Genomic DNA, 12,307 nt, shown 5'->3' on the forward strand with positions numbered 1-12,307 from the left:
ACTTTTTTTGTGTGTTGCTAGAATCTAGTAAATGCATGTGAAATTCTACCATAGAGTTTGTTTTCAATCCATGTGGAAGGGAGGGTTCGAGGGAGGGGAGCATTATTACAGTCCACGAGAGGTGTCTCCTCTTCTGAGAGCCCATCATCGTACAGTAAGGAATCGGAGGGTGTGGAAGCCGCCAGGTCTAAGTAGTCCTGAGAAATGAATACACAAAAAGCTGCATTAATGTGTGTGGCAATGCTGCTGCTTGGGTAAAAAAAGGATGTGTGCGCACCTGCTTTCTTTACAGCAAGGAAAGAAGAGACCCACTGCACGTATCTTTCTCTAGAACCTCTGGCACCTGAGGAGGCTCTGCTTTCCAGCAGCCACAGCAGCTCTGGAAGCAGCTGATTTGCCTGAACACTGCCCCAGCTAGAATACTTCCCCTACTTAATTCTGCACACCAGCAGAACACCCAACAAACTGCTTTGTTTGACCTTCAGCTTCTGGTATGCCAGATCCATATGTATATGCCTGAAATATATATATAGAGATACATATGCATGCTTAAAGGACAAGGTACCCAAATCTCAAAATCATTTTACAAAAGCTACTACACCAAAATAATTATGTAAATATTGCCAAATAAAGCTTTAGTTGCTGTTCTAAAACTAAGTATTTAGGTCACCAATAAGAATTCATTGGTTTTTATTTAAGTTGCTGAATTGCTTTGATGGAAAAAAAACAAAAAACAAGAATGTGAAGCATTTTCAAATAATTTAAAATGCATGAAATACTACATTCTTCTAGTTCTGGCTCTCTAATGTTATTTATTAAGGAGTGAAATTTAGGAATAACTTCTCACAATGGTTTTTAAGTAATTACTATTATTTAAATAAGAGACAGGTTAAGGATAATCAATCCACATTTTGGGTTGAAGTCACCAAAGCTATTAGAAGTAGTACTGCTTTCAAAAAGCTGCATGCATGTGGAAGGAACTAGGCATGTAAATGCTTCAAGATGTGATGAAAAATAAATTACTTTGCTTTAAAATAAAATTAGAAAGTAATTATTTCTGTACATTCAAACTCAGAAGGCCATGTGAAAACTTTCAGAATCCAGGCTTTCCACACTTACCCTACTCTTCACCATCATCTTCTCTAGTTCCTTGCTGATCTCAGTAAATGTTGGTCTTTTATCAGGTTCTTGCTTCCAACAACGCAACATGAGGTTGTACCTGGGACCCATCACAGGGTGAAAAAACCCCCAAAATGTTAGAAATGGGTCATTCATAGAGCTTCTGCTCTAATGATTTATAGTACTGAACTTAACTGTGGCACAAAGACTATCCACTCAATCTCTGTTGTGAGTTCTGTTCAATGTTCCCTGGAATTAACAACTGACACTCACAACAATGGGCTTTTATTTTCAAGAGCCTCCATGAGTTTAAATGATCATGCACTTGGCTATCCTTGAAGGACTGTAGTCTTAGGTTTCACTTTCTCAAGGGACCACCCCAAGTGTGGGGCAGCATGCTGGATTTCTAATTCACTTTGTATACGACACTGAGGAATTCTTGTGTATCAACCTGAAAAACTCTGATGTTACACCAAAAAGCAGAATTTTGTTTTTCATTGATTCAAATTCTTTAGTTTCAGTAAACTTCTTCAAGGTGAAGCCTAGCTTAAGACTATTTGCAGAAACTAATGTTCTTTTCATTACTTCTGTTATTTTTCTTTTGATTAAACCTATATTTATTCTCTCTTCCAACTGCCTTCTATAGCACAGATTATGGAAAAGAAGGGGAACAGAATTGAAGTTTTATAGTTGAGTGACTATCAGACAGACATTGGCATGTTCTGGAAGTGTAACTCTCCAACCTGTGCCATTCATGTCATTTTTCTAGCTCAGCTGTTCTCAGGACTGAGTGATCTGTCCACTTAAGTGCTCTAATGGTGGAAACAGTGGGCTGTGAGAACTATAGGAAGCCACTGAGAAGCCCTGCATTTTCTGCCTTCATCCACAATCCCTCTCAACTGGATATAGGAGAGAACACAATTTGAGAAAAATGGTCCTTAAAGTGGGCTTTCACAAGCTGTCAGAAAAATTTCTAAGTAAAACAGAAGAAAATCTGAAAGAAGTCAGAAAACCATGATTTAGCTTTAATAAAAAAATCCCAGAAACTCAGTGGTCAGCTTGCCTTAACTAAAAATTATCGATGACATAACATGTTTGCAGAATGAGTATTCCTCACTGAGATGAAACAAATAAAAAATTAGTATTATACATTTTTTAGATGATATTTGCCACTCATTCTTGTAAAATCCTATACTACCCTGAATTTGGAAATATTTAATGCTTTTCTCTGTATGTTAAAAAAACCCCTATTATTTATACTACTATTTATTTAAACTGTTTTCTCAGCCCAGATGTGGTCAAAGCATCCTTCCAACTGAAAATCAGTCAAAAGAGAGGTTACAATGATTGAAGCTTGGGAACTTTCAAAAAACCGCAACCACGATCAGATTTGCAGGCTGAACATAAAATCATGCCTCTTCTCCAAATGCCATGGATGATCACAGACAAAAGATATTTCACACTGACTGTGTTTTAATAAATCAGCCAACAAATTGTGAACTGTCTCCAAAGCCATGGGTTTATCAAGTCACAGAAAATTTTTATCTTCAAGGGTCTAGATTTCTGGGGCAATGTATCATTTTTCTTCTGGAATGCCAAAACAACAATGACTGTGCATAGAATATCTGTTTCATTTGCAGAAAGTATTACAACATTTTCTTGAATATTTCAGCTACCACTGTGTTTTATGAAAGTTTCTTCCTCCTCCCACCCTCAGAAATTTTGAATGTACAAACTCTTTTAATTGTTTGGCAAGCATGTTATTCAATACCTAAAAATGGTTTGGATATAGCTGTAGGCATTCTGTGGGCAATTTTTTCCCCTCACTTTACTGTTCACTAATTTAATGAAATTCTTCAAAGCACAAGATATTTGACTATATCTCTAAGAAATACAGAGTAGTATTTATGAGGTATTTATTTAAATTTTTTTTTTCAAGTGTATTTATTAATGTGTTCTGAATGTAATCAGATCAAGAGTTACTTACATTTCTTCACTGCAGTTTTCTGGCCTCTCCATTCTATAGCCTGTTTTTAGGAGGTTAAAGAGTCTTTCAGGAGCAATACCGGGGTAAGGATTGCCTCCTAAAGTAACAATCTCCCATAGCAGAACTCCAAATGACCATCTGAAAAAGACAAAATGAGCTTTTATACAGAATGGTAAGCTTCAGGAGCTTAGTGTGGCATTTACACAACAAATCTCCTCCTAGCATTTTCAGAACCCAACAAAGTTCATGACACCTCAATCCAGAGGTGCTGTACAGATGCCATCCTTGTTCCCAAATACTGTTTATTGAAAAGGTTAGCAACCGAGACAGTAAACAGATACCCCTCTTTTATCCATTGACAAAAGCTCATTATACCCTGGGAAGGTCCATCTTCTCTAGACAGCAGAAAGAGGAAGTCCTTCCTCTGGTGGCCCAGCCCAAAGACTTATTTCTCTGCTGCACAGTGCTCCTGCAGCAGTCTGACCTCCCTAATTAGCCCCTGTATTCAGAAATAACTCTAAATTAAATTAACAGAGTTACCACAGGACTGGTTTGCTGTCTCGACTATGAGACAACACAATGTGTTTATTCCAATCATAAGTAACACCTTTGATTTCAGCTGGTCTGTTGGGTGATTTCAGTGATTCAGTGATTAATTTTCTTCTTAGACTTGATGAAAGAAGAGGAAAGAATTTCCTCTGGAAATACTAAATGCCTAAAATGAACTTTTCACACAGAACAGAAGAAACCATTTTCAGAAATGAACAGAAGAAATAGTGAATTTTTAAACTTACTTTACTGCCGAGCTCAAACAAAAAGACCTTGCACAATGGGTGAGAAATATTTAGATAAATTAGTCCATTTCTGGAGAGCAAGCCAGAAAAGAGGAAAAAATGTTTTTCTTTTCTTAGTGAAAGGCTTTTTGTGACAAGCTTCACAAAGAAGCTACAAATCACTGAATCTGCTCAACTGACAACTAACAAAATCTGGATGTTCGAAAGGAAGGAAACCAGCCAACACTAGGGCTGCTCAATGGGATGCATCTGGAAGCAAAATTGCATACAATTTATGAAAAATGCTAGCTTTGGGCAATTTCTCTGTAAACTCCATTTTTAAGTAAATTTTAGGAAGTGTTAGAGACCTACTGCCAAACCAAACAGCCGTGTCTAATTCCCTATGAAAATTCCATCTGAAAATGTTAGCCAAATACCTCACCTCCTGTCTGACTCCCTTCCACCTGTACTTCTCACATTTTAAAGAACAATAGTAACCCCAAAAGTACAGCAATAAAACTTCCCAAATTGTCAGAGAAGTCAAAGTGACTCTCATATGGTCTCAAGTGGTATGCTACCATTCTTCTCCCTAATGGCGTTCACTGAATTAATTTTTAATCATTCTGCACATTCTTGAAAGCTTATGAATATTTATAGCATTTTCATATACTTTATTAATATTTCTCCTCATACTCTTTTTTAAGCCAATTATGCTCTGCCATTAGGTTACAATTCTGTCCACGATTAATTCAAATAAACTTTGGAGCATGGCAGGTTTTATTTTTAAAATCCACTTCTGCTTAAGTGGAATTTTACAGAATATGGAAGGAGGGATCAGATGAATAATTTCTTAACTGAAGTTGTCCAGTAAGTGAACATATTAGAATAGAATGCTGTAAAATGCTGAAGTACTTTCAGACTATTATACAAATTAAGAAGGAGAAATGAGAGATGAACAATTTCCCACTGTTATTTTTATTGCTGAATAAAAACATGATCACCAAAAGCCAGGAAAGAAAGTATGTGAAGAGGAAGATGGTAGGTTAGCTTTCCACTGATGTCATTGACCTCTGAAGCAAAAATGGGGTTTTTGTAAATGCTGGAAAGTGGTACTGTTATTAAGCTCTGCTAGCCACTAACTGTACAGGACAGCTTAAGAAGGAAGAGGGTGCAAAGCAGAAACACAGAATACCAGAAAAAAGAGCATACTGGAATGGTTGTTGAGTAATATTTTCACCTAAAATATAGCTGCATCACCACAAACAATGAAGAATGGCCATAGAAGAGTACTTTCAGTGGGTGCAATGATCTAAAAATATCAATCAACGTTGCAAAAGTACTTAATTGATCAGTCTGCTGAAATGCTATCGTGGAACCTGGTGCTGGAGAGGATTTGCTCTGCAGCTCTGTGTGTGTGTGTCTCAGTTCTGCTCTGTGGGATCTGGGCTAAATTAGGAGTTGCTATACAGCATTCCTGGATCACTGCATGTACAATGACACAGCACAGGTAAGCCACCAGCGAGACAGAAGCACAGTGTAAGCACAGCAGGACCCTTTCTGGCACTGCCTGGGTACTGACGTGCACAGCACAATGCCATGCTCCTGAGGCATCTCCAGGGAAGCTGGGCAATCAGCACAGCTCCACATGGAGATCCTAATCCAGCCCTGGGAAGCAGGGAAGCGACACAGCACCGGCACATTGCGCTGCCCAGGGCTCTGAGCTGGCTTGCTTGATGGCAGCTGGGCAATCTCTGCATGGTGCTGGATCCCATGGACAGGAAACAGGCTCCTGGGCTTAACAGCAGCCCATCAGGAAATGGAAAGAAGGCTATTGGATCCAGATGATTGAGCAGCAATCAAAGAAGAGGCAGTTACATGACAACATAATCTGTTCTAGCCCCAAACCATGGTGACAATACTGTTTTGCAGAAAATGAAGAAATTTAAAATTTTCTAAGAAGTTTTTAAAGGAATTTTAACAATTCTTTGGGAAAAGTAGATTTAGAGAAGCAAGTCAGTACAATGGGTGCTCTGAGGAGGATAAAAAGGGACCCAAAGAAACCTGTAAGCAGACCTAAGTAAAACTGACATTCTCTCAAGAATTATCCCTATTTTTTATTTTCTTACTCCAACAGAAACAAAGTAAAGGAAAATATTTTGGGAACACATTTTGTAAAGTATTTCCAAGGCATGCAAAATATTTTATTTCACTAAAACTGCTCTATCTGCAGAGAGAAGAGTAGGAAGTGAATGGTAATAATTTTAGTATAAATATAAAGGTGCATATTTTGAAATGCTGCTATTATCAAAGTGGTTTTCCCCTCAAAGTGCCATGCTGCCCAAATTGTTTTACTCCATTTGAGTGTAACAAAAACATTACTTTAGTCAGATGCTCTCTTTCAAGACAGACTTAGAAGGTATCAAGATGCTACCTAGCAGAAAATCAGGCCTAAGTACCGCTGCTTTTACAGTCCTTTAGAGGTTTTTCTCCTAAATAAATAATCTTTAGCTTTAGAGTCTGCCTGGTGACTAGTCACACGCATCGTTCACCCCAGAGAGAAAGAAATGAAAGTATCTAATCCTGTTAAAAATGTCTACAAATACTCCTTTGCCATGCTTATCAGGCATGGGAATAGCTTAGCTGTGGTTGCTTTGCCTCCTTTTCATCTCAAGTGGAAATTCAAGCATATCCATCCTCAGGGTCTTTTCTTCTCTAACCATGAAAATAAGCTTGTATATTGGCACTGAAACTGGACTGAGCTGACTTGAGTTCTGTGACTGATTTCAACAGGGGAGAGGTCAGGCATTAAATTCCCCTTCCTTTCTGCCACTCAGTGTTACAGACAAGTGATGAACAGAACTGAGAAATTCAGCTATGGCCATTATCTGTAGCAAACTCTACTAGTAAACTCGGTCTATATATGCAAAGTCAATCATGTCACGTGAACAGATGATTTCAACAGGAATTATGTACATAACTAACTGATAACCTTTTATTTAGATTTAATTGAACAGCAAAAAATCTTAACTACCATTACCAGTTGATGGTGCCATCCAGACTTCCCTCATGTTTCTTTGAAGAGTGATGGATTTGGCTCCTACACACCTTGCTGTGCTTCCTCCCCCAGCTCCATAAACAAGCACACAAACCAGAAAGTATTTAAGAATGTACACTTACACATCACTTTGTGTTGTGTAGATATGGTCAAATAGGGACTCTATGGCCATCCACTTCACAGGGATTCGACCCTAGGAGGTTAAAAAGCAATAATGGTTAGCAAACTAAGTTTCCAAGTGAAAAAACAAGGTATTCATTTTCAAAATGGTAAAAGACATTCTGTCCACTGCAGCATTTTCCAATGCACTTATGATTTGACATTTCATAAGAAAAACAGTGAGGAGAATAAATATAAGAGTTTTGTAAAAAATTAGTTGATGTCTTTTCACACACTTCAGCAATCTAATTATGTGCAATAAGCTGGGGTGGCTTTTTGCAGATGGCTACCAGTTTATGTCTGATAATCTCAATTCTTCTCTTTACAAAGCACATTGAAAATGTGCAGATGCAAAAATGATGAGGAATGATGATTAAAGAAGAAGAGCTATCCCACCTATACCAGAGATAATGTATAAATAGAAACACCTGAATGTTACAGATGCTTTGGTTTCAGAACTAAACCTGGACAGTCATATTTGGCTTCTAGTTTCTAAGTGGAATCTACAAGTTGCTATTTTTCACTGGCTGAAGTTCACTGAGAAAATCTGAGAAATCCGCCCCAAATATTCATGAAAATCTAGGTCTGCAAAATTTCCAAGACGTTTCATAACCTTCACAGTATGATTAGCATTCATATGCCTTACTTCTCATTCTCATGAAATTCATATAAATCTATGCAAAAACTATTTCAGTAGGATTAGAAACTTCTTCTTCCTTCTCAAATTCTTCTTTTTCCTGTCTCCCTACCCAAGCAGACAGATGCTTGTTAGGCTCTGAATAATACTACAGTGATGAGCAGAAGTAAAGAGCAAATAACCATTCAGTACATCATGCCCCACCAAATGAAACTAAACTGCCAAACTGCCTTTATGTAAATGCATTACTCTTGAAATACAGAGCAACTGGTATAAATCAATGTGAAAACATCCAAAATATCCATCACAAGACAGCTAAATGAACATGGCAATGCCCTTTTACATAAGATCATATTTTCTTAAAGTTTTTTTTCTTCACAACTCATTTTGACTTATGCAACATTCACATACACTGGCCTTTAAAAACTGGGAAAGCTAAACTAAAAATTCACAGTATTTATGGAAGCCTTCTCATAAAATTTTAAAATTATCACATGCAAAAAATTCTCTTGGCAGCTCTTTCATATTAAGCCATAGAGGGAACTGAACCACCACTGCTCATCTGACACAGTCAGTAGTAAGCTGTGTTCATGAACATCAGAGTCTAGCTCAGGACTGGTTTGTGGAAGTTGTGTGGAACTTGATATCAATTGCCTGTATCTTTTTCAACTCTTTGGTATTTTTAGTTTACATTTTTTAATTATAAATAAGAAGAGAGAAATTAAAAAAAAAAAAAGAGTTTTTTTGTTTGTGTTTTCATGTAGTTTGATGAGGAACTGGATAAATGAGGAGTGGAAGAGGTAATAGTTACTTCAAGATGACACATATTTTACATATATATGTGTGTGTGTGTGTGTGTGTGTGTATTTCTATCCCACTGGTTAAGCTCATGATTTTGCTTCATTGTCATTTTTATTTCCTTAAAATAATTATCTGAAGTTAATGAAAGCAGCCATTCTCCTTTTCATCCATGCTCAACTCCTACAGTATAAATTAATTTTCTTGATCAGGCAATAATTTCCACTACTGCTTTTAATATACGCTGTACCTTGCTCCTCTTTACATACGAATCTTCTTCATATACATCACGTGAGAGGCCAAAATCAGAAATCTTCATTTTGCGCCCTTCTGCCACCAACACGTTCCTGGCAGCTAAATCCCGATGCACGAGCTTTTGGAAGGAAACAACAGGAGTGTTTATGCTTCTCGTGGAAGGAAAGGAAGGAAACAACAGGAGTGTTTATGCCTCTCGTGGAGGAACGCGCTGCTCCGCGTCTGCCGCGCCTCAGATCTCACTGCCCTACCTTCATCTCCGCAAGGTACTGCATCCCTCGGGATATCTGCCATGCAAACGATATCAGATCTCCCATCGTTAAGGCTCTCTCATCAGGGTTATCCAAATAACTGGAATTTCTGTTGCCATCACTGCCCACGTAGCTCGGGCCCACTTTTCGACTTTCCCTGAGGAAACTGCGCAAGGAGCCGTATTTGGCGTATTCCACAATTAAATACAGCGGGCCTGAAATAAACAAACCCACAGGTCAGTAAACAATTAATAGATAACCACTTCAAACAAATCTCTTCTAATCAGCACATTGCTTCGAACAGTCAGGTGTTTGAACACCTCTGCCCTTTATGTAAAAAGCACTGAGTCAGCCATGAAATTAGAGTATTTTTAGTTTAGATCCTCTGTGCAAAGAGAGTGAGTTTCTAGCTAAATCAAAGCAGAATGCTGGCTCTTGCCTATAATCCCTCATCTAGATAATCTGAGACCAAAAAAACAGACAACCTTAATACAAATTGGACTTGTGAAACAGCCTAACTTAGAGAAACTTTAAAATAAAAATAATCTTCTTGAGCTTGTGATACTGAGCACAAATCATCGCTAATTCAAGCAGTGTGTTTAAGGTGCCTTTTGAGAGCACTTAGAAACATTCTGTCATTACAATCCATTAATTTCTCCTCCCCATTACCCACATGAATAATACCTACTCTGGGCTGTAATGCTAAATACATTTGTCTGCTGTATCAAAGCCCTCCTACCTCATATGCCAATGAATTAACTTGATATTTATTAAAAGCCTGTGACTCAGAAACATTTCACTTTCTCTGGGATGGAAAATACATTGTACTGAAAAGAAAAAAACACTAAACCACCCCACTGGTTCATTACCTTACTAAGACTCAGGGGTGACTCACTCCTGAATTACATTCTCTGTCTACAACTAAAAAGTAACCATTGCAACAGAACTGGGTGGGAAAAGAAGGCAGGATTTTGCCCAAGGTTGCAGAATCCATGCTGTCATTTTAGGCTGCACAACTGCAGATGCAAAAGGAAGATAATGTTGCCATGCCACTTCACTTAAAATGAGAAATTCCTATACACCACAAAATTGCTTCATTGGCTATTTATAATACATGTGTCTGCAGATTTTTCCCCTTGAAACATATTTGTTGATGACTATGGCCTCTAGAAACCATTTCATAACCAGAGGGAAACAACAGTTTTATGACAGTGGAAAAAAACTGAGTATCAACCTAACTATCCAGCTATATTTGTCTATATATGGCTGTAGTTGTCTATTTATATTGTTTTAGTTATTATAAGTAATAACAACAATAATGAAAACCCAAAAGTGAAATATAATTCCTATTTGAAAACACTGATTATTAATGTAATAAAATATATATATTGATTGGAAGAGAATGTGTAGGAGATCTGTTTATTTAAAATAACTTCAGAATCAAAATATGCATTGAGGAAAACCACAAGAAGAATGCTTACTTACACTAAATTAGTATCTCCCTTTCCTTTCAAGTACTGTTATTTTAATATAGCCCTCTTTTCAGCCAACAGCAAATTTAAAAGATGCCCAGCAATTATTAAGCAGTTGTTGAAATCCATCAACCAACTGTATTTTATTTCCTTTCTGGGCGGTTTCATCTTAGTAACAAGCTTTTAGTATTTACCATCTTGACTGCAGGCTCCATAAAGTTTGATGACATGAGGATGGTTGACTTGTTTCAGAAGGTTGAACTCTGACAGGAGATCTCGCAGCTCACTCTGGGAAGCATTTTCTGCAGAAAGTGACCAAACACACAGTTTTGGTTAGGAAAGCATCACCCAAGCATTCTTCTCTATGTACTGTCTGAAATAGGAGATCTACCATCTCTCCCAGAGTTAGAAAGAGGTTGGAAAACTCCATACAGGTTTTCTCTCCCCACAGAAGAGAAATCTTCCCATGTCCAGTGTCCTGCAGTCATTCACATCAGACCCAAGTGAATGAGACTGCTAGGCAGCAGCCTGCTCTAAGCATTGCTCTGCCCTGATACAAATGACTGCAGAACAAGGAGGTCAGGCAAGAATCAGGAGTGGAGTCTATAAATGCTTAAAGATGCCATGAAATTATTACTTTTCCAGTGTTCTAAAGCAACTTCTTAGGGTGAATCAGTGCAATAAAAGCTTCAGAAGCATATGAAAACCAAGATCTCACATTGATCAAACAAAAAAGACTCACTCCTTCTCCTAAATACATTTTCTAACAGAGTAAAAATCCACAAATCTACTGGCTTACTCTGCTGGCATACATCCAGATTTAGAGTTCAGAAGCTAAATGTTCAGTTCAGACTGATTTTACCAGGGGACATGTGTGCAGACTTCACTGATGTCAGTGAGAATCACGTGGCAATATATAGCCCCAAGAGGCTTTCTTAGCCTTTCAAGTGTTTTGCCTTTTTGTAGAATTCTTCAGACTGACAAGCTTCCTCTTGGAGTGCACCGAGGCTTAAAGGAGATCTCCAGTCATAAAGACACCATAGGTCAGAGATCTTCTTCCTCATCCTTAATCTCTCTGACACACAAAACCAGCCTGGATAGTTCCTTCAGTGTCATTACAGGGCACTGACAAGGATGTTCATCCTGATTTAAAGATAATAAAAACAAGCTTGTCTTCTGCTCTTTGGTACTGTACTGTATGTTTTTTTCATAAAGGCTGTGAGCACCAAGGGATTTATTTGCCTATTCACGTATGACCTGTTTGCCCTCCTTGTGAAAAGGGTTATTCTGTTATACTGTTATGTTTTTTATCAGAACTGTATGTTTGTATCTGCCTTATATTTGTAGTCTGAATCTATACTCAGAGTAGAGATTCTTCTGCCACAGGGAGCACGGAGAGTTGGCCTCTCACTACTGATAAAGACTACAAAAAGTTTATATAAAACAAAAATTAAGAACGTCAACTTCATACCTGTAAGAAAAGTCTTATTTTTGTAGTTCTGGAGCTGTGGGATGTGAACAAACAGAACAGAGCAAAGTTCCCCATGTACTATGCCTGTTTGTCTGCTGAAAAAACTAACTTCAAATGGAAACATTTCACTCTAAAGCTTTATGCCACTTGTTTTAACAAACTGTGAATCATTTGTATTTATGTATTGGTTGGTGTTTTCCCCGTTAATTTTATAGTAATTAGGGCATTCATATCAGGCAGGAGGTCAAATTTAACTCATATGAGAAAAGTGGTAATGATGGGCTGAAAAAATTATCCATCTGTTCCTTTAAACTTCTATATCTCCCAAGA

The 12,307-nt window shown here is 37.7% G+C and overlaps 1 protein-coding gene across 2 annotated transcripts in view; it reads right to left on the minus strand.

The window, feature by feature from the left end:
• The window catches only part of RET (ret proto-oncogene), an 81,814-nt gene that overhangs the window by 10,068 nt on the left and 59,439 nt on the right, over nt 1–12,307 (minus strand). For both annotated transcript variants that reach the window (XM_033515689.1, XM_033515688.1), the window contains exons 13-19: nt 10,701–10,808; nt 9,035–9,249; nt 8,779–8,901; nt 7,057–7,127; nt 3,107–3,244; nt 1,120–1,219; nt 50–197 (exon numbers count right to left, since the gene is read on the minus strand). In XM_033515689.1, coding sequence (XP_033371580.1) covers nt 50–197; nt 1,120–1,219; nt 3,107–3,244; nt 7,057–7,127; nt 8,779–8,901; nt 9,035–9,249; nt 10,701–10,808 — 903 coding nt within the window. The remainder of the gene's footprint in view (nt 1–49; nt 198–1,119; nt 1,220–3,106; nt 3,245–7,056; nt 7,128–8,778; nt 8,902–9,034; nt 9,250–10,700; nt 10,809–12,307) is intronic.

The sequence above is a fragment of the Parus major genome, chromosome 6 (genome assembly GCF_001522545.3).
Source record: "Parus major isolate Abel chromosome 6, Parus_major1.1, whole genome shotgun sequence".
NCBI lineage: Eukaryota > Metazoa > Chordata > Aves > Passeriformes > Paridae > Parus > Parus major.